This window comes from Mauremys reevesii, linkage group 3 (genome assembly GCF_016161935.1).
Source record: "Mauremys reevesii isolate NIE-2019 linkage group 3, ASM1616193v1, whole genome shotgun sequence".
In the NCBI taxonomy this organism is placed as follows: domain Eukaryota; kingdom Metazoa; phylum Chordata; order Testudines; family Geoemydidae; genus Mauremys; species Mauremys reevesii.
The window spans coordinates 126,609,275-126,634,951 of NC_052625.1; the positions used below are offsets into that span (position 1 = coordinate 126,609,275).

The 25,677-nt window shown below is 41.8% G+C and overlaps 2 protein-coding genes across 13 annotated transcripts in view; both read left to right on the plus strand.

Annotated features, from left to right (window-relative positions):
* The window catches only part of SLC22A16 (solute carrier family 22 member 16), a 58,074-nt gene extending 52,250 nt beyond the window's left edge, over nucleotides 1-5,824 (plus strand). For 5 of the 6 annotated variants that reach the window (XM_039529096.1, XM_039529095.1, XM_039529094.1 and 2 more), the window contains 3 exons: nucleotides 180-289; nucleotides 775-874; nucleotides 5,593-5,824. In XM_039529096.1, coding sequence (XP_039385030.1) covers nucleotides 180-289; nucleotides 775-874; nucleotides 5,593-5,805 — 423 coding nt within the window. In that variant the 3' untranslated portion in view covers nucleotides 5,806-5,824. Of the gene's footprint in view, nucleotides 1-179; nucleotides 290-774; nucleotides 875-1,284; nucleotides 5,131-5,592 lie in introns of those variants that run through there. The other variant, XM_039529097.1, reaches the window with a different exon arrangement.
* Nucleotides 5,825-14,037: 8,213 nt separating this feature from the next.
* The window catches only part of DDO (D-aspartate oxidase), a 31,305-nt gene continuing 19,665 nt past the window's right edge, over nucleotides 14,038-25,677 (plus strand). Inside the window, exons 1-4 of one of the 7 annotated variants that reach the window (XM_039533056.1) lie at nucleotides 14,170-14,525; nucleotides 16,431-16,495; nucleotides 23,223-23,397; nucleotides 24,974-25,082. In XM_039533056.1, coding sequence (XP_039388990.1) covers nucleotides 23,226-23,397; nucleotides 24,974-25,082 — 281 coding nt within the window. In that variant the 5' untranslated portion in view covers nucleotides 14,170-14,525; nucleotides 16,431-16,495; nucleotides 23,223-23,225. Of the gene's footprint in view, nucleotides 14,141-14,169; nucleotides 14,526-14,735; nucleotides 14,887-16,430; nucleotides 16,496-23,222; nucleotides 23,398-24,973; nucleotides 25,083-25,677 lie in introns of those variants that run through there. The other 6 variants (XM_039533054.1, XM_039533058.1, XM_039533057.1 and 3 more) reach the window with 6 other exon arrangements.

A 25,677-nucleotide genomic window follows, 5' to 3' on the forward strand; every position in this document is an offset into this window, starting at 1 on the left:
CCCACCTACCGCCATTATTTATTGGTGGAAATAATCAGGAAAGTATGGAATAAGTATTGCTCTCTCTTTACAGAAACATCACAGTTTACGGTCTAAATTTTTCAAAATAAATGAATGGCATTGAATTTGGAATGGTGAAGTTTTCTGGGGCTTTATATATTTGTACTCTCTTTGAATAGGATTTCAGTATATTATCTGTCTTAGCAAATATGGCTGGAAAGTTTGCAATTGGCGTTGCATTTGGCCTCATTTACCTTTACACGGCAGAACTGTATCCAACAGTTGTACGGTAAGAACTTTAAAATAATTTGCCATATGTTTTTCATTATTTTGCTATTTCTTCCTTTAATTTGTTATGCTTTTGGGGCCAAATCCTGCACCCACTGAAGTCAATGGCAGTGCTCCAAGTGACTTTGCTAGTGTAGGATCAGTCTCTTTTGTTACAGAATTCTCTGGTTTTGGCTCTGCAGTAAATGCATTTATTTTCTGTTCCCCTCTACATAGACTGGTCCCACATAGGTATAGAAAAAATGGTCCGTATTCTTAGCATTCAATTCCCTTTTTCTGAATGTTCATGGGCATTAAGAATATGATTTATACTGAATGTTCAATATACTTTTTTATTCTATTTATGGAAGCAACCAAGTTCACTGTAAGATACAGTTATGCTAATCTAAAATTTATTTTTATAAGCATCTGTGCATTTCTAATCAATTGCTATGTATATCTGATGTCACTCTCATTGGGCCTTGTGTTGTCTTGTCTTACCTCCAGGTCACTTGCTGTAGGAAGTGGGAGCATGATGTGTCGTGTAGGGAGCATAGTTGCTCCTTTTTGTGTTTACCTGACTAGTGTATGGATCTTCATGCCACAGGTATGTGTTTGTTTTGATAGTCAAAAAAATTGTTATCCATTTTACTGAGATTTAAAGTTGAAGTGCAGATATGTTCAAAAGGAAAGTGAGTTAAATATTCTCATTCTTAGCTAAAAAACAGATAATGTAAATTATCTATTTTTAAGAATATGAATCTGAACTCAGGAGTGAGCCTCTGAGGCACTGAAATCTTCTGAATAGTTGATATTACAGGCACTTTAAAGAAGACAGACATATCTTGTATGCATTGAATACTGGTATAAAATTGTAACTATCTTTTGTATGAAGATGTACTGTATCATTCATGTAATTTGGAGTGAGTGTCTCATTCCTAAATTGCAAGTGTTGTATTTAGTCAAGATCTTGATTGAGCAACTCTTTTCTCATTGCCATCAATCTCCTTTTTGAAGAAGCAGAATAACCTAACACAGATGGGGGAGGGAGCAAACATTAAATCCTGCTGATGACGACAAGATCCTCTATCAGTCAAGTGAAGCATAGATGCCATGTTAGATCACATGAAAGGAACTGGAGCCCTCTCTCTATGGAGAACAAGCCTAGCAAATCTAAGCTTTCATGGACCACCAGCCTAACTATGATCAAAACATCCTCCTGATATGGAGTGCTAAAAAGAATGACAGAAGCAGCCGAATAGTGGGGCAGTGAGATGTTGAGGAGGTGGCATAGATGGGATAGTCAGAGTATAACCAGGTGAGAAATAACTCAAGAGGTGCCTACAGAAGAAAATGATGCTCATTAGGACTCTGACAATCAACAAACCTTGGATTAGAGACATCATCTTTTTGTAGGCGGCTGCAACCTCATTCCATCATGTGATCCAACAGTCATCTGTAACTTTAACTGTCCCATGAAGATGAGATAGGGCAGTTTCTTTGTAGAAGAAATTGGGCACTTCCTTAGCATTATGTGGATTTTGGAGTTCATTTGGTCCAAAATATTTTTAACAGTATAGTTATATTCAGTGCATACAAGTATCCCCTATTCTCTTTATGAAATCTATTATGTGTGCTGCTCAGAAATTCTAGAATTGCTCAATCTTGCTTTTTCAGAAGGGGTAAGTTTAGGTTCATATACATAAATGGTTAGAAACCTTATATTGAGGAGTTAAACTGATAATGAACTTATTTTACCCATTTTACTTTTTTACTACTTTGAAAAAACTTTACAACTCACCTTTAATATCATAGCTTGTATGTAAATTACAGATGTAAAGAAGGTGAAAGCGTATTGGCCTGAATTTTCAACCTCTCTTCCTGTGTTTCTGTTTTTGCACACACACAGTTGGGTTTTCCTACAAAGGTAGAGTAGTGTCCATTTGATTTTAAAAATATAAAATCTACATTTGTGAATGCTAGAGACTGGTTTGAGAGACTGTCTGAAAACTTGGCCCATTATGTAAGTAACCTATGTTCAGTGTGTTAGGATTCATTTGTGATGGTGGGGAAGCAGAGTAGGAATGAATGAATATATAAATTTCTTAGCAAGCACTCATCACAACAAAGAAATGAACCCAGAAAATACATGACAAACAATCTGAAGAGCACAGTAATCATGGGAGAACAGTCTCCTTTGTCTCTTCTTTACACTAGCAGTGATAAGGTTTATCTGTTCAGAACTCCTGCAGTTAAAACAGCTGGGGGAAAGTTTTAAACATTTGAGAACACTGTAAGTGGCACTGCAAATATGGACAACTCTCAGTACACTAAACACTCAGTGTGAAACTTTGTTACAATAGTGACTGTAAATGTGTGTTTTCATAACAAACTTCTACCATCAGGCATTTGTAAGTTCACTAAAAACTTGGCCTTGGGCTGACGCTTATCATGAAAGGTCTCAGGACCCCATGGTGGGATGTCGGGGGAGTCCAATGTTCTTTGTGCCCAGGCCCCCAATGAATCTTAATCCACCTCTGGATAGATGTGCTTAATGGCGGGAAGAGGAGGGTGAGTATGATTCAGAATGAATTGGAGACTAACTGGAACAGTACAGTGGGATTTCCAAAAGCATTCAGCACTGGCCTACTCCTGTTCCCACTGAAATGACGGGAGCCTGATTTGCATTTATCCTAAGACTCTTTTGCCCCACGGTGGTATTGTAAAGATGCTTTAAAGTGGGAGTACGTTTCATTTACATACACTTTCAGCCCTTTGCACTGTGTAAAGGAGCCTTAGTGTAGATGAGAATCAGGACCTAGAAATTTTACCATTGACGTCAGTGTGACCAGGAAAAGGCCAAACCTGAGCGCTTTTGGAAATTCCACCTAAGAGTTTAAAGGCAAGATCTAAACAGAGGCAGTGTGTGGAGATTTCCAGACAGTCAATGTGGCAACCCAGGTCAGAATGACTCTTAACTGTGGATAGTTGACTACAGGATAAGTAAACAATTTCCAGCTTCAAAAGCATCTATTGGATGCTTTTACAGATGGTGGTGTTTTTCTCAGAATTTGTGGTATAACAGTAACATTATGATGGCAGAAAAAATGAGGGAGCGGACAGCTCTTTTCAAGGAAAATATTGAAAAATATTAAAGATGGAATCTAGCAGTTAGTGTATACAATTAATCCTCCCCTTGAAATAATCACTTCACTGATATCCCTCCTATAACTGTATACCTATCTGCAGAGACCTACTCCAGTCTGGCATTCATTCCTGCTGTAGTAGTAATGTTAGCCCTCTTTTCTAATTCTTCACTGTAGGAATGTAACGGTTTTACTTTCACTGTAGTACATAGCATTCAACAGTATTTTGCTTAGTTTTTTACTCTTTTAGCTTCTACACTCAATGTGAGTGTAAGAGAGAGGGTGTTTGAAACAGAGGTAATTCTGCTCCTCCCAGAAGATTGCTTAAGACAATTGGTGGCTCTGGCCATGGGGGATCATACACAGCTTGGTGTTTCTAACTGAAAATAACTCTGGCCAAGTTACTGCTGAGACTTTGATTTTGAAATCTCATTTTTGACTTCCAAAGAGCTATTTTCATTTAGAATTAGGGGATGGTTGCCTGCCAGTGTGCCCATATCTGTCTGAAGTGCTGTGTTATGAAAGTCATAGCCACAGCCATTTCATATGTTCTCTCTATGTTCAGAGGGAAAGTATTAAACAAAATGGATCAGAGCTTGGGATCAGTACAGAGCAAGTTGAGGATATCACAGTATCAAAATGCACAGCCTAACAGTTGTAAAACAGAAAGAGAAGCCTGCCAGAAATGGTGTATTAAAGACATGTATTTATTGAGCAGTAGAGTGAGAGCATAGGGAGCATAATGGGATAAGATTGAAGATTAGTGTGTTAATGCCCGTACAATGCTTTGAAGATGTTAATTGCTATGTATTATCATTCTTATTGAACAATAAAAATTAAAGAAAAGAGAAAACAAAGATGAATTTTAAAAAGTACCGATTGTCCAGAGCAGTGGTTTTCAACCTGTGGTCCACAGACCCCTGGGGGGGGGGGTCTACAGACTGTCTCAGGGGACCATGAAAGGTGACTAGGAAAATAAAGATTCAGATCCAAGAAGAGGCACTCCATTTTTCTGATAGATCAAAAGTACAGTATGTGAATTCTGCCGCCTACAGGTCAGAACCTGGAAGTATTGTTGTTGTCATAGAAGCCCACAGTTCAGCGCCCTTTCTCAGACTGCATCAAATGCCAGGCCGAGCACCTGCAACATTTATAGTTGAATTCTGTTCAGTCCGTTTTCAGTCTAAGACTTCTATGGTGGGAGTCTGCAGACCACAGGTTGAATTTTCACAGGGGTCTACCCCTCCAGTCAGAAAGCTTTAGGGGTCTGCAAATGAAAAAAGGTTGAAAACCACTGGTCCAGAGCAACAAATTGATGGGAAACCATCTATTATTCTTTGGGACGGCATCTTCCTGCATGTGTGCACCTAGCACAGTGGATCCTGATTCTGACTGTGGTCTTTGGCTACTACCACAATAAAATAAAATAATGATGATAATAATAGTACACTCTGAAATCACAGTGCACATACCCAGATCATAGACGCGATGCATGGGTCAGTTAGAAGCCGGGCCCCCATCAGCTTTCTCTCTGACTCAGGACATCATTCCTATTCAGAATAGCACATAAATATGTACTTAAGCATCTTACTGCATAGGAATGGACTTAAGTGCTTTCTTTCATCAGGATCTCTATGATCGCAGTTAGGAGATCCTGACCTACAGCTTGCATTGGAGAAAGGTGCCCAAATACTATGATGATGGGTAGAGTAGGTAGACGACGAGCCAGGTCTACAACTTCTTTTCCCCCCTCTGTGTGACAACAGGGAAGTCGTAGTCCAATAAAAATGCTTACATTCATTTTACATTTAATCTTATAATTACTTTTAAAATTACTATCAGCTAAAGAAAATAGTTTTTCAATGAAGTTGCATTCATTCTATTCACTTTTGCAAAGTTGTTCCTGCTTACACTGGAGCTGTATTTAGCTCGTTGTGTAAAACATTTTACTTGGTCTGTGTTAACTTTGCTGGACAATCTGTCATTTATTTATGTATTTAGTTTTGTTTTATTTTATCTTAGCGATTGCAGCAGGGAACATTTAAGACTTTTGATCTTTGGTTTTCATTGAAGTTCACTGTGTACCCAAATTTTAAAAGTATCTTCGCAAGCAAGACCAATGTTTTCCATGAACCCAAAGACATGTTTATCTGTTATATTAATTGTTTGTTTCTTCCAGTTGCTTGTTGGAATCATGGCCTTTCTGAGTGGAATGCTAACATTAATGCTCCCAGAAACTCTTGGAAAACCATTGACTAATACTTTGGCGGAAGCTGCAGAACTGGGAACAAACAAGAACAGCTGTTTGGGAAAATCACCCCCGGCACAGAGTGGTGCAGTGTTAGAAAAGCTAGAGATGCATAGCCAAGCGTCACACGGCACTGATGAATAAAGCAACATCAAGATTGCTATCACCAGTTTTAATCCTCATTAATTCTATAAAACCATTTGATTAGAGCAACCTGACCATGTTTTTAATGCACGTGTTTCTTAATTTGTATGCAATCTTGCCTTTTCTAAAGGGCAAATATTAAAAGGTCTGGTAGAAAATTTGAAAGGATTTTTAGAGCCATTCTTAAACTTAATCATACTTTTATAAATCTGGTTCATTTGCTTTGACTAGTTGGAGTGATTATTGTTCATTTGGAAGAGACCAGATTTTCCCAGATTCACATAATATTTCCTTTCACTGCTTTAGATTTTCTGCAGCTGTGCTGGTAATCTCATCATGAAATCCCCTGTCAATAATTGCCATATTACAACTGACAGACACAGACTTGTGACTTATTAACATGGTAAACTCAAGCACACACTACTAATTCAACAGAAAAGGCTCTTAATTACTGAGAGGTTAATCAGAAATAAAGATTTCTGTTTTTTTACACTTTCTTCTGGAGAGACTGCCATTGCTAAAAATGAAAATATTCTATGCAACAGCTTGTGACAAAAAAAATCATTTTCAATTTGCAGAATGTGCAAATAGTATGAATACTGTTCATTTTGTTTAATGTCAAATGTATTTTTTGTTATTGATTTAGAGAGAAAACTGCTTTGGGACTCTGTTGCAGTATCAGTAAAGTCTGTGTATACAGATAAAATCTGGTATTTTTGAAAACCGTATTCATTCCAGACCGTTACATTAAATGGTCATTTCTGTGCAGACCTATCATCAGTTTCTTTATACCATCCTAGGTTAAAACCAACCTCCATGCAAAGCATCCACACAAGGCTTATGTATCTTTTTAGTGCTCAAAATAGGATTTAAGTAGAACTTAAGTAGTGTATAGGCCTTGTGCAGGGCTGGGCACTTAGGCTCAGATCCTCAAAAGTATTTAGGTGCCTGATTCCAATAGGAGTCAGGTGCCTAAATACCTTTGAGGAGCTTGGCCTTAGTGAATACGTGATATATAACTGCTAGCGTCAAAATGTTATTTTTCTCATGGACCATCTATTTGTAGTTCCATTTATTCAACACTATACAGCACCAAATGCTAAAAAAATTGAATTTTGGTGGAAAAAACTTATCAACCATTAGAAATGGATGTAACAGTCACCAATTCCTGCAGAAGCCTGTGAACCATCCAGAGCTGGTGCTAGCCCATTGGGAGCCCTAAGCAGAAATATTTTTGCTCCCCCACACACACACTAAGACAAGCAAGTTCTTATAATAAAAAGTGATGGGGGGCCCCCATTGAGTTGCTTGGGGCCCTATGCAATTGCTTAGTCTACTTATGCCTAGCACCGGCTCTGAAACATCTCCCTGCTATATCACTCGTGCTGATACACATGAGTGATGGAGACTGTAGAAAACACTAACAGGGATAGATTGAGGACATCATTTCACTCTAGCTGCTATTTTTATAATTTTCTATCCCAGTCCTCCCGTTTTAGTTTACCTCTAGAGCTAGCAATTTCTTCCATACCTACGCAGCCCTCTGTATTGTGCATAAAAAGTGTACATGCTATGCCAGTAATAGTTTGGACTCTGCTCCTGGTTACATCTGTATAGCTCCTCTGACTTCAGTGAGTTCTGAAAGCAGAATATGATTCAATATTTCTATGCCTCTCTAACAGGAAACAAAGCATCTCTCTTTAGTTACAGCACTGTCTTGGAATTCAAAGTATAGAATCATAGAAGATTAGGGTTGGAAGAGACCTCAGGAGGTCATCTAGTCCAAACCCCTGCTCAAAGCAGGACCAACACCCACTAAATCATCCCAGCCAGGGCTTTGTCAAGATGAGTCTTAAAAACCTCTAAGGATGGAGATTCCACCACCTCACTAGGTAACCCATTCCAGTGCTTCACCACCCTCCTAGTGAAATAGTGTTTCCTAATATCCGACCTAGACCTCCCGCACTGCAATTTGAGACCTTTGCTCCTTGTTCTGTCATCTGCCACAACTGAGAACAGCCTAGCTCCATCCTCTTTGAAACCCCCCTTCAGGTAGTTGAAGGCTGCTATCAAATCCCCCTTCACTCTTCTCTTCTGCAGACTAAACAAGCCCAATTCCCTCAGCCTTTCCCCTTTACGGGGTGTTTTATAGTGCAGGAGTTGAAACAGCATGATATAATTCTAACAGGGAAGTAAATTGATATTTTCTGATATTACAGCTGTCAGTGCCACTGTTAATTAAAAGTTTAGGTTGTTACACATTGTCAAATGCTGTCTTGGAATACATGGTCCACTGTATAATGACATCTTGAGGACTAAGTACTAAAGCTACTCCTTAATCCTGACCATATATGGAACATTACAATATACTTCTAACAAGCTATTAGAACAAAACTAAAGTTAATTCCAGGACTAAGGTGACTACATGAAAAATTAATTTAGGTCTTCTCCAATCAAAGTCAGTGAATGGCATAAGTTCTATTAACTTAAGTGATTCAGGACCAGACCCTTGTTCAAAATCTGTAAAATAAAGAAGGAAATTAAACACAGCAGTTAAATTCCCAAAATTGTTTAAACATTTCCATTGCTATTACTGGAAAGCTGGGTAATTCATTAGGGGCTGCAATTTTAATGCTAATTGCAACAGAAAATGCTGCCTGGTGTCAAAATACTGGTACTAGTATCAAGATGGGAAGGTCAGAACTTTAGTAAGGAGCACAGACAACAGAATGATAGTTCTAGATATATTTTTACGTAAGAAATTTAAGCATTTCGTGGATGTAAATACTGTACACCAAAACAACCTCAGAAAAATGCAGGGACTCAATCAGCCTAGGAGATGAGCCTGAGCAACTTCCATTGAAATCAATAGGAGTTGTGCATGGACATCTCCCATGGATGATGGGACCCCAGAACTTGTCTTAAAAGAGCTGGAGGAATCTCCTGTTGTTCCCTGTGTCTTTGGCTACAACTCTCATCTTCCTATCTTGACAGGCTGACAGCGTGGTTGCTTCCTGCTTCACTATTTCATATTTATATCATGTACAAGGTCCAATACACTTTAACAAAGTCATCAATTATTAGTGATTTTGAGACAACTCCTGATCCCACTGAAGTCAATGGGAGTTTTGTCTTTGATCTAACAGAACCAGAATTTTGCCCCAAAGGTCCGAGGAACCATGCTGAGATGAAGACCAGAGGATTAGTTATTAAATGGAGAAGAGTTGGCTTTCTAAGATAAATCATACACCTTGAGACTTGAGGTGCAGTTGAGTACTCTTTTCTTTCAACTGAAGAAAAATGTCAATTGTTTAGTAAAATATTTCATTTTTTCAAATAGGAACCTCCCTGTTTGTAGCATTTCCGAAAGTTTTTGTGTTTAGCAAGGATTGTGCTACTGACAAAAGTATGTTTGACACTAGTATTACATTATAAATATTACATAGCATAAATATGGAGAGAGTTTCTCTCTCAAACATTTTTTCAAAGGATCTGGACCTTCTTTAAAGAGAGCCTTGATTTTGAGAATAATCATTGCTAATCCTTTGGGGGCATATTTTCCTCTCAATGCTCATGAAAAAAAATCCCATTAACAGTGTCTCTTATTTTCTCCTTAACCTCGACAGTGGGTCTTACTAATTAATGGTTCTGACTGTTCCTGATGATTTATAACCTATTTCCTTTTAATTGTGGTTCATCATGATTGTCAGTCATTTTGGCTGTAACATGTTTACATCCTAAAATTGATATCACATTGTATCATATAACAGTGAGTGTTATCAGACTGATACTTCCTGGGTGAATGAGTGCAATGATTAACATTTATTGAATTCTAACTGAAGAAAAATAATAAGGTAATATGCTTGATATTTTAAATCAAATGCATTTTTAAAAGCTTTAAGATGTATTTTCTAATTTAATGTCTGACTTTAATGTCTTTTTATACATTTTGGTAGTATGGGAAAAATAGCTATGCAAACTACGTACACTATGGGCTAAGTCCAGTGGGCTGTGCACTGAACACATCAATAGCAGACAGAATCTCCCCCCACCTTGTTGTGTAGCTGGTTCACAGAGACTGAAGAAGGCCCACAGTCCCAACTCTGGGGTGGGTGGGACTAGAGGATTCTCTGGCCTTGCCCTGCTGCTTCCTCAGCTTATGCCCACTTATCCCCTGTATTCTGTCGTGCAGGGACCCTCGACAGGGTTTGGCTCTGCACCATCTCTGGGCTATTCACCCATTTTTATGGCCTTCCAAAATCCAGCCTCACCTTGTACAGCAGATCTATAGTGCTAGAGGCCTCTGTGGATACTGGATTTGTCCTATGTATGTGTCAAATGAACTTCTAAGATACTTGCCTAGATCTCATAACAAGTATAAAGGATAGAAAAGATTAAAAGACTAGTTATGAATTAATAATAAGGTTATCTGTGATATCAAGAGAAGTTCCTGTTGTACGCAATAAAACAACACCCATATTGTTGAATCACTCATGAAAAAAGGTTAAGGGAAATCTATATATGGTAGTTATCCTTGCAGTTGGTTTGTGATACCAGTTTCTATATACCAGGCAATTTATCCGTTTTGATAATAGGTGAGGGACATATATACTGTTCTAACTGACCTTGTCTACTGTGTTAAATGCAGCATACATGAATTTAATACAATATGCATTATCAGGGCAATGGAATTTTGTTTTTCCATGTATGTATTTATCATCTCAAAGTAAGTAGAACAATAAAGTGGAATATGCATTTAATCTTTACCACCATGGCTTCAGAGGCAGTCGTACACTTTTATTTTTCTCTGATATAGTCATTCATATACACTGGTGTTATAAACTCATTCTGATGAACTATATTCATACCTGTAAGGTCTATAGAATGATTTCCTTCAGGGACACTGTACTGTATTAAGGTTTTTGCATGCTTTGGGTTGACAATTACTACTTGTGTCTCTCTTTGTCATTTGTGTTTGCTGTTAGAAGGCAATGTCAGCTGGGAGCTATACAATATAAGAAGATGCAGGATTGTCACTTTGTATCACTCTGAAGCCTATTATGTCTATAGAGTCCAAAACCATTTTGATATCAGAGGTACTTCAACCAATCCCCACCCTTACTCTTCAGCTAATTTGCATGTAACTGGTTCTTTGGTTTTAGGAGGGAGACCGCACAGATGGTCGATTGGTTGGTCCAACTGCCACACCCATGTGCCCAACTGTCACCCACACAAATCCACACAACTCTTCTTACACACAAATCAACACAACCATCCACACATCACAACCAGTACACACACCCCAACCAGCATACACAATAACCCCCAAAACACATAATCCCTCTTCACAGCACACACCCCTCATTCACCACCTGCACAAATCAACACACAACTCCCAGCACAACAACACCTAGACACACATCAACACAACTATCCACACAACATAACCAGCATACAAATGGGATTCACACCCTTAATGTCAAATTTTTAAGTTTTTCAATTATTTTTGCTTTTTTACACACAACTTTATTAATTACACCCATGTGATTGTGCAGGCTTTCAGCTACTGGTAGAATGTGATCCTTTTCTGCCAAGACTTGATATAAACTTGCCATTGTAGAAGTCTCTCAGCCAAATTCAGTAGTGACAAAAATGGCTGTATTGTTTTATGATGGGTTTGAGTTGGCCAGAAAGCATCAGTCTGGCATTCAGTGGGTGTGGAAAATGTATCACTTAAACACAGAGGGGCAAGAGGGAGTGTGAGGGCACATCTGCCCCACACTGGCAGATAAGGGGTTAATAGAGCCCTAGGGAGCAAAAAAGCAGCCAATAGGAGGAGAGGCTATGAGGAGCAGCCAATCAGGGCCCAACATGCCCATATAAAAAGAGCTGCAAGGCAGAGCAAGGTCAATAGCTACCAGGGCCACCCAGAGGATTCAGGGGGCCTGTGGCTCTTGTACCCACCCGGCAGCGGTCTGGGTCTTTGGTGGCATTTCAGCGGCCGGGGGGGATTTTGGTCGGTCCGCATCTTCAGCAGCACTGAAGGGCCCCCTGACCCCGAAGATCCGGACTGCCGCCAGACCAGGGCTCGTGGGGGCCCCTGCGGAGCCTGGGGCAAATTGCCCCACTTCCCCACCCCTCCCCGGGCAGCTCTGATAGCTACGTGGAGCTTGGGGAGGGAGCGAGGATTGTCTGGAGTAGGCTGCAACTCTGTAGCACTTTGGACAGAGCAGTGCAGGCGGGAGAAGAGAAGGAGCTCCAGATGGGCTGCTGAGAATGAGGAAGGTGCTGTGGCCATGGGGAAGTGGTCTGGGGAAATGCAGTGATGGTAGAAGCAAAGGAACGCAGTACGTTACTGTGGTCTGGAGAGTCCCTGGGCTGGGACCCGGAGTGGTGGGCAGGCCCAGGTCCCCCACACTCGCCACTGGGGAAATGGCAGGACAATTGACTCCAGTCACCACTGGGGAAGCGTCTGGACTAGGAGCTAAACCCCCCTGGAATGGGGGGAACATGGCCAGTGACACAGTTGGGGGGCCAAGCCACAAAGACGACACCGTGGTTCCTGAGGTTGCGAGAGGGGCTGTAGGCAGATGGCAGAGATTGGATGACAGTGTGCAGACCGCAGATGGGGGCACCGGCCTCAAGCTAATCCCCAAGACTGCCAGCAGAAGGTGACAGGCCAGCATGCTGAATGATGCACACTGTGATGGAGGGGTATATGTTGCAGGAAAACAGGCAGGGGCGGCTCCAGGCACCAGCGCAGCAAGTGCATGCCTAGGGTGGCAAGTCACGGGGGGCAGCGTGCCAGTTGCTGTGAGGGCAGCAGTCAGGTGGCCTTTGGACCCCTCACAGGCATGTCTCATCTAAACCAACATATTGTTTAGCTGCATGACTTTCTCCTATGGAGTCTTGTATAATACTCAGATGTTTGTGGCAGATAAAGAGGATCCACCCAGAGGAGTCTGGTTGTTAGTGCTCCCCTCTGATATATCTTGTGGCAGATGAACTGACTGTCATAGTTGTTTGTAGTATTGTTGTAGCCATGTTGGTCCCAGGACATCAGAGACACACGGTGGGTGAGGTAATCTCTTTTATTTAGAAGTTGGTCCAATAAAAGATATTCCCTCACCCGTGTTGCGTCTCTGACTACCAGAGGACGGAACAGTCTATCACAGCTTTATGGGAAATTTTATAACATCCTATCACCAATGTTTGATTAGAAAGAAAAGTAGCTTCAGTTATACTGACCATGATGCCTAAGAAGCCAAGAATCACCAGATCTTTGCGTTAAATCAGAGGCGCGCGCAGGGGGTGTGCGGGGTGTGCCCAGGCACACACTAATGTCCTGAGCAGTACCGGTGGGTTTACAATGGTGCTGGGCCCATGCTCAACAGGGGCCCGTCAGCCAGCCAGGCGCTGCACTTCACTTGGGCTGCCAGCTGAGGGGCCACCGCAGGCTGGCTCCTCTCCAGCCCCTGCCCCGTGCTCCGCTCAGTTGTCCGGCCAGCCCAGGTATCTCCACCCCGTCCCCTCTGCCCACTTGCTCCTCCACCGGCTGGGAGGCTCTTGGGAGTCACGTCCCACAGGGGTCTGCCTGCCCTGCACCCCAGCGTGGTTCTATTACCTCACTTATCTTCTCTCTCTCAAACTTTCTTTTTCCAGTCAGTATGCAAGAACAAACAGAGGGGTAAGATTTTCTGTTTATAAATGAGTGCAGCAAGGCTAAAATTTTATAATACTGTGTATGCCCTTGAACATAACCATCTATGACATCTCATACAATAAAAGATGGCATAGAGCTCTTTACTTTAAAACAAGAAGAGATCATTCCAATTTCCACCACAAGAGGGCAGAAAGCGATTTGGGATTTTAGATGGCTTTGTTTTTCAGTTGTGGTGTTGGTTATGACCCTGAAAGGCTCTCAGTTTTGTCCCTTCTGCTTCTACTTACTACTGTTTCCCATTGATCTCTGATAATAAAACCAGTGCATTGTATATGACATTTACTAAATCAGTAGCAAAGAGCATCTTTCCAAGTTGGAACCTCAATATATTGTTAAATAGTTTGAAATGATTTTAATTGGCTTGCTAATATCTCAATGTTATATAGTGCTAGCAGGTTTTAGCTAATCCAACTCATTGTCAAAAGAACTTGTTGATTTAATAATGGGTAAACTGAGATTTAATGACGTCGTCCTGAGCTGTACTGTGGAACTGAGTTTAACGGGCTGACAGCTTGTCGTACTCGGTTAATGAGTAGCGTTGTTGCCTAAGTATCCTGGCAGCCATGATGAGACACCCTACGGCTGTAATAGTTGCTCGCACGTAGGGAGAAGGCAAGTTAATTCTAGGCGCGATACTCCGGGAGCCTGGAGTGTCTCCTCGTTAATGCATCGAGGAATTTATCTGCGGGGAAAATGAACATAGAACAAAAAAATGACAAAGCTCCCTCAGTGCTGAGTGGGCTCCCCTCTCACTACGTGTCAGCTCTGGGGACAGCAGCTTGTGAGAAAGCACAAACAACTGTTTTACCCGTGAAGTGAAGCAGCCAGCGAGCAGGAGCAACGGTCAATAAGGGCGCGGTTTGATGTGGTTTCATAACTGCTCCTCCCATTGAGCTTTTTTTCTTTCTTTCTGCCTTATTAATGTTTCCGTGTGCTTCTAAGCAATCTCGGGGAGAGCAGCTCTTACCAGACAGAATCTGGATTCTTTATTCGTAAGGTATTTCCCTCTCCTTCCCTTTCTCAGCTTTTTTTTTTTTTAAGGATCATAGATCTATTTAACTAGATACAAAACATGTTAGCTCACAGAGACCATTCCCTTGGAAGAGCAGGATGCAGTCCCTTGTAGGCAAAGTATAAGATATTAAATGGAGCTACACTAGATTTCATTCTACAAGATGCATAAAATTTGCTTAAAACAACAGCCACACTGATTCCTGGGGGCTGAGTTTCGAGCTAAGCTGGAGGCTGCCCTGCTGTAAGCTGAGTTGAGCTGTCATATCTGTTTACAGCCAGTGCCATTAGTCACGGTGCTTAATGCAATAAGCGAAACCCTAGGACTTGTGAACGAATGCTCAGAGGTATGGGAAACTTAAACTCTTTATCGTGTTTATCTCAAGCATATGAAGAGTGGGGGAGGGAAGGACAGCAGGGGAGGGGCCGGGGGCTAGCCTCCCTGGCTGGGAGCTCAGGGGTCGGGCAGGACCGTCCCGCAGGCCGTCGTTTACCCACCTCTGTCCTAGGCAGAAGCTCCAGAGTAGAGAAACAGGATGGTCTGGTGATTAGGGTGCTAGCCTGGGACCTTGCTTGAATTCCCTGATCTGTCTAGGCTTCCTGTGTGACCTCAGTCAAGGCATTTAGGGCCAGATTTTTAATGGTATTTAGGCACCTAAAGATGTAGACTGGCGCTTTTGAAACTCCCATTAGGTGCCTATCTGCACCTTTAGGTGCCTAAATACCTTTACAAATCTGCATCATGTCTCTTTGTGCTTTAGTTCCCCATCTGTACAATGGGGATCATAGCACTGCCCTACCTCCCATTGAGACCATGAGACGCTCAGATACCACAGTAATGGGAGCATATAAATACCTAAGGTAGATACAAAGTAAAGCAGAAAGAGAGACAGAGGAGCTTTAGGGATCATCTGTGCTTATTTTAATAACCTGCCTTATTCAGTCCTGGAAGAAATTGACTCTTTCAGTGCTTCTTGGCCATTGTCACATGACAGGTCAAAAATCAACTCTTTTCAAAACAGTATAAATAAGAGGAAAGGAAAATGTCAAAGCTAAACTTGCTAGACGACTTTGTTGGATGAGCCCACAAAATGGCTTGAGCTTTACCAGATTCTGCATTGCAATAGAGTTTACTGCACAATGTGGCAAAGTGCAGGTCAGCACATGGGAAGTGTTTATGGATAATGTGCCTTCATTAAGGAAGGCAATTATCTGAAAAAGTCTGAGTCTTATAATTCCAAAAAGGAAATTTGGCACTCAGAGGGTGTGTGCTTATACCATAGGGTGCAGAGTTCCACAGAAAGCAAGGAAAGGTTGAAACCTTAATAAGGGCCCTGTAAGAATGAAGAAGAGCATTATGACTTCGGTCGCCAGTGAGCCAGGGACCCCTTGAGATCAACAGAAGGTGCATAGGGTGGTCCAAAGATCCCCAGGCTCAGTAGCTGCGTAATGGTTCACCAAAGTCATGTGAGGTCTGCATCAAGAGTTGGTAGCCCACTGGTCATCATCAGTCATGAGATATATGTATGCATAATGTTTATCTACACTGAAAATTATTTTCTTACGGTCTAGGTCAGGGGTAGGCAACCTATGGCACACGTGCTGAAGACGGCACGCAAGCTGATTTTCAGTGGCACTCACACTGCCCAGGTCCTGGCCACCGGTCCGGGGGGCTCTGCATTTTAATTTAATTTTAAGTGAAGCTTCTTAAACATTTTAAAAACCTTATTTACTTTACATACAACAATGGTTTAGTTATATATTATAGACTTATAGAAAGAGACCTTCTAAAAACATTAAAATGTATTACTGGCAAATGAAACCTTAAATTAGAGTGAATAAATGAAGACTTGGCACACCACTTCTGAAAGGTTGCCAACCCCTGGTCTAGGTGGAGTTAAGGCAGGTCTCCAGGCGGTGACATACCTCCCTCCTGAAAGGAATAACATCTCCAAGGTAACTGACCCTTATTTCCCTGTTTGGCCATTTGTTTATTGTATATTGTATCCCTATTTGCATACTGAACTAGGTGCAAATTGGGAGATTGGAAAAGCTACACAAAAGGAAATCTACAGGAAGAAACAAACAGCAGGGGGGTGTCATGGTTATGTCTAAAGACAAAGGATTGTTAGAGTACAAAAACACACAGGATCCTTTCCTAAGAGGCCAGCTGACAGTGTGCATGTCTCATGAAAGAAGGGTCACAGCCTGCCTGGTTGTAAATTGCTACAGGGATTTTGGGTGAGCAAATTTTATGAGACATGAGAGCATCTTATTAAATAAGTCTAGGCTCTAGAATGCATGCTGTGATTTTATTTTATACATCACCATTTGCTTTTAATACTTCTACTTGCTATCACTTGAATCATAGAATTGTAGGGCTGAAAGGAAACTCAAGAGGTCTTCTAGTCCAGTCCCCTGCACTCAAGGCAGGATTAAGTATTATCTAGACCATACCTGACGGGTATTTGTCTAACTTGCTTTTAAAAATCTCCAGTGACAGAGATTCCACAAGCTCCCTAGGCAATTTATTCCAGTGCGTAACCACCCTGACAGGAAGTTTTTCCTACTGTCCAACCTAAACCACCCTTGCTGAAATTTAAGCCTATTGTTTCCTGTCCTATCCTCAGAGGTTAAGGAGAATAATTTTTCTCCCTCCTCCTTGTAACAACCTTTTATGCACCTGAAAATTGTTATAATGTCCCCCCTCAGTCTTCTTTTCTCCAGACTAAACAAACCCAATTTTTTCAATCTTCCCTCATAGATCATGTTTTCTAGACCTTTAATAACTGTCATTGCTCTTCTCTGGACTTCCTCCAATTTGTCCACATCTTTCCTGAAATGCGGCGCCCAGAATTGGACACAATACTCCAGTTGAGGCCTAATGAGCTCAGAGTAGAGTGGAAGAATTACTTGTTGTGTCTTGCTTACAACATTCCTTGTAATAGAGCCCAGAATGATGTTTGCTTTTTTGGCAACAGTGTTACACTCTTGACTCATGTTTAGCTTGTGGTCTACTATGACCTCCCCAGATCTCTTTCTGCAGTACTCCTTCCTAGGCACTTATTTCCCTTTTTGTATGTGTGCAACTGATTGTTCCTTCCTAAGTGGAGTACTTTGCATTTGTCCTTATTGAATTTCATCCTATTTATTTCAGACCATTTCTCCAGTTTGTCCAGATCATTTTGAATTTTAATCTTGTCCTCCAAAGCATTTGCAACCCCTCCGAGCTTGGTATTGTCCGCAGACTTTCTAAGTGTACTTTCTATGCCATTATCTAAATCAGTGATGAAGATATTGAACAGAACCAGACCCCAAATCAGTCCCTGTGGGACCCCACTCGTTATGCCCTTCCAGCATGACTGAACCACTGATAACTTCTCTCTCGGAATGGGTTTCCAACCAGTTATGCACCCACCTTATAGTAGCTCCATCTAGTTTGTATTTCCCTAAGTTTGTTTATGAGAAGCTCCTGTGAGACAGTATCAAAAACCTTACTAAAGTCACTATCCTAAGCCCTATCTGCAAGGCTTTCAAAAAAAGCTATTTGTTTTACATGACTTGTCCTGGATAAATCCATGCTGGCTGTTACTTATCACTTTATTCTCTTCTAGGTGTCTGCAAATTGGTTGCTTAATTGTTTGTTCCGTAATCTTTCTGGGTACTGAAATTAAGTTGACTGGTCTGTAATTCCTGATGTTGCCTTTATTCTCCTTTTTCTAGTTTGGCACTATATTTGCCCTTTTCCTGTCATCTGAAATCTCTCCCGTCTTCACGACTTTTCAAAGATAATCTCTAATGGCTGAGACATCTTCTCAGTCAGCTCCTTCAGTATTCCAGGATGTATTTCATCAAGCCCTGGTGACTTGAAAACATCTAATCTCTATGCTTTGTCAAATTAATTTATACTTGCTTTCATGATAAATATATCTATGTGCAATAAGTTAAACAGTACAGTGATCTGAGCTGGTGAACTGAGGTGTACTGTTCCCTTGGAAGCAGCCAATCAGTAAATATTGTGAGTGTCCAGTTAGAGCAGGAGTTGGACACTCCAGGGAGACTCTGGGAGGACTCAAGAGTTGAAGTGTGCCAGTCGCTAACCTGTAGGTGTAGAATGATAGCAGGGCCTGCAGGGGAGTGCTTTGCCTGTGGTGTGTAATCCCTTGCCAGACCTGTCACACTTCTGCCCAGGGAACTCAGTGCTCTTCAGATGCCTCTTTATGGCACTTCCTTTTATTCCATGGGAATTTTTTTTCTTGTATTTTGCTTCCACATCTCTCCTGCTGGGTAAATTGCATTTTCACTAGCTCAGATTGTGGTTCCAGTTACCCTGCCTGTTTCAGAGGCAGCTTAGAAATTAACTGTAATATTGTTTTATAATCCTTGTTAGACATGCCACTGACTATGTTCTCCTCTTCACTAATGCCCAGTGTTGCCAGCTCCATAGGCACTGACTTTGTGCGTGCTCCAGGGCTGGGGTACCCACCAAAAAAAAGTGGGTGCTCAGTACCCACCTGCCGATCAGCTGTTCAACGGCAGGCAGGAGGCGCTCGGAGGAGGGGGTGGAGCAGGGGCAGGAAGAGGCGGGGCAAGGGCAGAGTCTGGGAGGAAGGAGCAAAGTGGAGGCAGGACCTCAGGGCAGAGTGGGGGGTGGAAAATGAAAGTCAGTGGCAGTGGCCAGCTCTCACAATATTACCATGAGACTTGCAATAGTTGGTATTTTTCTTAAAGCTTGAGCTGCTGCAGGTTGGTTTTTTTTTTTTTTAAGTAAAAGTCCAGTCCTTGTAATTGCAGAGAAGAGTTTGAAACCGGTGACCTGATCATAACCTAAAGGCTCAGAGACCGGAAGACAAATAAAAAGAACGCCACTCTGACATGCTTTTTATCTCTGATTATTTTTAAAGCAAATCTCATATTTGGGGGCTTGACTCATGCTTTGTGCATGCTTGGCGTTGGTGTGACACTTCCCAGCGGTACCCACGGTTGTGAGGCAACTTGCTACCACCTGCCGTTAGTGTGAGGAAGTCTAGTCTGTTCCCTTTACCTTGGGGTTCTTCCCCAGAAGTACCCCCACTCTCTGGGTCTCCCCTCCCAGGGGAACCCCCAACCCTCTAAACCCACCTCGCCTAAGTGGCTACTGCCTTTCACTGGGGCAGACTGCAGTCTGTAATGGCCTCTCATCACTGCAAGGGGGTAGGACCAGCTGCCTCTGCTTATCCCCGGGCTGCACCTCTGCAGCCCCAGTACCTTTTGTAGGCCTTCAACAAGGCCTGCAGCCTGGGGGTTTACCCAGGGCTGGTGCAACCACTAGGCAAACTAGGCGGCCGCCTAGGGCGCCAAGATTTGGGGGCGCTGCCGCCAATCAAGACGCTGGCTGCAGATCACAGACTGTAGGGAGGATGTATATGATAAGAACTACACTCCCAATTAATTGCTCTCCTGCCATTTAGAAAGCCAGCGAAGTCCTTTGATTGTGAATTTCTAAGTTATTTTTTTCAGCTAATAACTTAGAAATTAGCTGACAAAAGCATTGTATCTAATTCCTATATAAAGAAAGAAGACTAAATAAAGATTAGACCCACTCAGATCTAATACTAACATGTTCTGACATCTTGTGTCAAGTCACTTAAGGGACACTGGTTAGGTGTAAAATTTAATGTATATTCTTACTTTGTTACTAACTCTTGAATAAAACAACTGAAATAACTGTAGAAAAATTTAGATTACTTTCTATTACTTTTTTTTTCCAGTTCACTGTGTGACAAGGTGGATCACAGAAACCCCCTTGGGAACTGACAACTGATGTGCCAAGACTACTTCTGCCTATGCTTTCCCTGCCAGCTTGGGACTCCAGTACCCTGTCTTGCCGAGCCAGACACACCCATCTGCGCCAACACAGACCCAGGGTCTGAACCACATGCCCCAAAGCTGCAGACTTAACTGAAAGCAGCTTACAGAAGTGTTCCTGTCTTTAACACTCAGATGCCCAACTCCCAATGGGATCTAAACCCCAAATAAATCCATTTTATCCTGTATAAAGCTTATACAGGGTAAACTCATAAATTGTTCACCCTCTATAACACTGATAGAGAGAGATGCATAGCTATTTGTGACCCCCCCAGGTATTAATACATACTCTGGGTTAATTAATAAATAAAAAGTGATTTTATTAAATACTGAAAGTAGGATTAAGTGGTTCCAAGTAGTAACAGACGGAACAAAGTGAATTACCAAGCAAAATAAAATAGAACATGCAAATCTACGTCTAAGAAAACTGAATACAGATAAAAACCTCACCCAGTACGCTTCCTTTTACAGAATAGTCTCCTTCTAGTTTGGGTCCAACAATCACTCTCACCCCCTGTAGTTACTGTCCTTTGTTCCAGTTCCTTTCGGGTATCCTTGGGGGTGGAGAGGCCAGCTGAAGACAAAATGGAGAGGTCTCCCAGGGTTTAAGTAGACGTCCTCTTGTGTGTGGAGACCCCCCTCTTCTCTCCTATGCAAAGTCCAGCTCCAAGATGGAGTTTTGGAGTCACATGGGCAAGTCACACGTCTATGCATGACTCAGTTTTTACCAGCCAAGCCACATTCCTGGGAAAGCTCCGATGTGGATTGGCATCTTCGAGTTCATTGTTGGCTTAAGTGGTTCTTGATTGGGCACTTAATTTGCACATTCCTTTCTCAAGCAGCTGACCAAATGCTTTACTAAGCCTGTTTAGAAATCAAGCAAGTATACAGCCAATATTCCTAACTTCAAGTACAAAAATGATACATGCATACAAATAGGAGGAATGTATTCAGTAGATCATAACCTTTACATAGATATGTTATATGGCAGATGTGGCATAAAACATATTCCAGTTATATCATATATACATTCATAAGCATATTCCCATGAAGCCTTATGGGGTACACCATCACGTACTGATCTTGGAATAGATCATTTAACTTTTGGAAACATCTCACTAGGGCAAGGCCCTGTAAGTTTGTACTTCATCTGCTTGGGGCTGTAGGGATGTTACCCCACTACAAGTAATAGACTAGAAACTGACTTTAAACAGGAGTGAAACTGACACTTTCAAGTCACTTTCATGGTATTTCCAACCCCAAATGTTCAAAAACCAGGAATCAGGCTCACCACAAATCATAAGATTGGCTTTAAAATCATGAGATTAGTAAAAGTAGATTTGGAGTTCATTTAATTTGCCTTATGCTTTTGGAGACTTTAGGGTGCACTGGAGTCACATTTTGAAGCTTTCTCCGTAGGCACAAGGGCTAGCAACTTCATTTTTCTTTAAGAATGAAGGCTGAAATCATCACATATCCACTTGGCTCCAGGAGCTGCGGCTTTAAGGAAAACAATCAAAAGCATAAGAATTGGCAACACTGCTTTCACTTCTGTTTAAAGGTTAGTTACTTTCCAGAAGGCTCTTAAACACAACACTACAGTGACTGATTTGCAGTTCTCACAGGAGAATATTTAAAATCAAACATCAAGAAAATTCCACATTTTAAAGCTGAGAAAAAAAATTGAGACTTCTGAGATATATCAGAGCCTCCGCAAGCAGGATAGGAAAATAAACAGGCACAGGAGCGCTGGGCAGCTTTTCCCCTTGAAAGAAAGTTGAAGTGTCAAATCTTCTAGTCCTTAATCAAGTAAAACTTTTATTGCCATCAGCACCTCCACTCATTAGATATTCTCATCACAGTGAACGTGTGATAACATGCTCAATAACTATACACTTCATATTTGAATATCTGAGCTATCTTATCCAGGGCTACACATCTTACATGCATTGGCCCAGGGACTCCATTTTCTGGCATATTCTGACAGTGCTGAGCGCACAGATGGTGCCCAGTGAATAATACAAATCATGACTTTATGGACTCGGTGGATGCAATTTCTATTCTTTGTTCTGGAAGTGGCCTGGATACAGCTGAAACCCTAAGAATTAGAGGCATAAGCACATCTGATACTCATATAGCACTTTCTCATGTCAATTCAGCTTCTGTGTAATTCAGCGGCTGGAGAGAAGTGGCACTTTCCCCTTCAAAGTGCCGCTTCTCTCCGGCCGGCTTTGAAGGGAAAAGCGCCGCTTCTCTACGGCCGCTGGCTCTGCTCCTCCTGAGTCCTCCCGCCCGTGCTCACAGGGCCGCATTCTGAAAGGGGCTTTAGAGCTGCAGGCCAGGGCCCCGGGGCCTCCTTATCCCAGGGTCCTGCAGCCTCTAAAGCCCCTGTGTTCCAGGTGGCCCTGCCTGCTGGAGGAGTGGGGGGAGGAGGCTGCTTCCTCGCTCGCTCCCTCCCTCCCAGAAAGTCCTAAGTGCCTCCAAGAAGCGCTGGGAGGAAGGGAGGGGGAGGAGGCGGAGAAGAGGAACTTGTGCAATGCTCCCATATAACGTTCTTTGGCTGACATTACAGGGGAGCATTGCACAACTTTAAATGAGTATGTTCCCTAGTGGAGCAGCGACGTAACTTCGAACAACGTTAAGCGGGAGGACGGTAAGTGAGAAGTTACTGTACTCACAAATGTAAAGGTTTGTGGGATCCAGCCCTATTGTATTTTCTGTCTCTTGTTTACAATAGATCACAGAACTAATAAGAAAGGATTTTTAAAAAATTGCATTGGATGTGGCACCCTAAATAACCTGTTGGAATTCTTTTCTCCCCTCCTCCTCCTCCTAGCATATGGCTAAACAAAAGATCGCAGTTGTTGGTGCTGGCTTGATTGGCCTCTCAACAGCAGTGTACATTTCAGAATCTATCTCCAAGTGCTCTGTGACTGTAATTTCGGACAAATTTACTCCCAACACAACGAGCGATGTAGCAGCCGGAATGCTTATTCCACACACTTATCAAGGTGAGTGAAACCTCTGCTTAGCTCATAGCTCAAACTTCTGAATGATGTGGATTAAAGTTTTTGCAGCAGGACTTTTTTCCAGGTTTAAACTTTGTTCTTCAGATGATACTGAAGATATATTATTCCACTTAATGATAGTATTTGAATCTGATTAGTTTAGAATATATGTCTGCAGTCTTTATTTTCTGAACAATCATAAATTATGCTGAGGAATCCCCCAGTGTTTTGATACTTAGTCACCTGTTCTTGTTCCATTTTCAGTCCTAAAATGTTTGGAGATATTTTCAGCTCTTTAAGACTCTACATATTTTTGTGTTTGTGTGTGTGTGAGAGAGAGAGACAGGGATCTCTTCGTGCCAATCAGCAGAGAGCATAGTGGTTGCATACGATTATACAGGAATCCCCTGGTTGGATACATGCATAATAGTTCACCGAAGAGTGACATGTGAGGTCTATACCAAGAACCTGTAGCCCACTGGTTGTCATAGTCATTGTAAAATGTATGTATGGATAAAATTTAAGAAGTTGTGTATCTAGACTAAAAGTTATATTCTCAAGGTCTTGGAGTTAAGGCAGGTCACCAGGAAGTTTCATACCCTGGAAATGTTCCTTTCAGGAAGGAGGCAGCAGACACCTCTCTCTCTCTGGTTGTTTGAGTAGCCTGTATTGTATGCCTCACCATGTAGCCCTGTTTGCATACTGAGCCATGCACAAAAGAAGAAATTGTGAAATCTAAAAGTGAGAAAATTCACAGGATGAAATAAACAGCCGGAGTGTCTGCTTTAAGACTAAAACCAAAGGGTTGTTAGGGTATATCTGCGAGTACAAGGAAACACACAAAATCCTTTGCCTAGGAGGCAAGCAGACAGGTTGCCTGTCTCATGAGAGGAGGGTCAAGGCCAAACCTGGCTGTAAAATGCTACAGGGATTTTGGATGAGCAATATTCTACAAGACATGAGAGTATCTTGTTAATTAAGTCTAGGCTCTAGAATGCATGTTATGATGTTGTTTGATATATAACCATTTGTTTCCAATACTTCCACTTGCTGCTACTTGAATCTTTGTGCTTTGTTAAATAAACGTATACTTGATTTCACTGTACCAAAGTCTGTGCTGTGTGTTAAGTGCTGTGTGTTAAATGGAATGGTGAGCTGAGGTGGAACTGGTAAACTGAGGTGCACTGATTCTTTAGAAGCAGTGAATCTCTGAATCCTGTGAGTGTCCAGGGGAGCCAGGGCCCAATACTGCAAGCTGCTGAGCGCTCTAATCTCCCTTTGAAGACCAATGCAGTCTTTGGTTGTTGAGGGTAATTAGCACCTTATAGGAGGCATGCATTACCTTTATAGCACTGGACTTTTACAAATACCAACATACAGGTTTAATTCCCATGCATTTTGTGTGTTCAGTACAGTGTATACTTCTACCTGGTAATGTACAAAGTTTTAATAGTGTTGAAAATTTACTATTCATGGTTTCTCTGATGCCTGCCTTTTTCAGCTGATGCGGGTTTGGGAGTCTTTTGCTGATCTACCTTCACCCTCCATTTCAGTTTTTTGCTTTATTTCAAATGTACAGGCATACCAATTCATCAGCAAAAGCAGTGGTTTAGGGAGACCTTCGACTATCTTTTTGAAATCAATAATTCATCGGAGGCTTCAGATGCTGGCATTAATCTGGTGTCTGGGTAAGAAAGGAACTCAAAATAGGTTTTTAGTATTTTTATGCTATATACTGTAATAGGCAGGGTGACACTCCATCTGGTACTTAAGGGACAGTCTTTCTCTTGCGACCCATATTCAAAAGGAGCTACAGTGTTAAGAAGCATTTGATTACATGAAGCGAGTTTTCAAGCAAAAATCATTCAAAGGCTCACACAAACAAAACACTCTGGGCTCATGTCTCTTAAATATAAGTTGCAGCCCATATTTTCCCTACATTCCTCCTCCTTTAGTAATGGGTTGTAGGATCCTTCAGGTATGGTAACTAAATATAAAACACAGTATATTGGCTTCCCACCATACCCACAAAGATTTGTCTACTCAGTTTGCTGTCACTTGCAAGAAAGTATGATCAGGCACTGCATGAAGATGCAGACAAGAAGCTTGTAGCCTTTAGAAAGAGAGCCTGAGTCAGGCCTGGTCTACACGACAGGACAGAGTTAGATCGACGTAAGGCAGCTTACGTCGACCGAATTATATCAGTGTCTACAGTACAGCCTTGCTCCTGCCGATTTAAGTGCCCTACTACACTGACATAACTCCACGTCCACGAGAGACGTT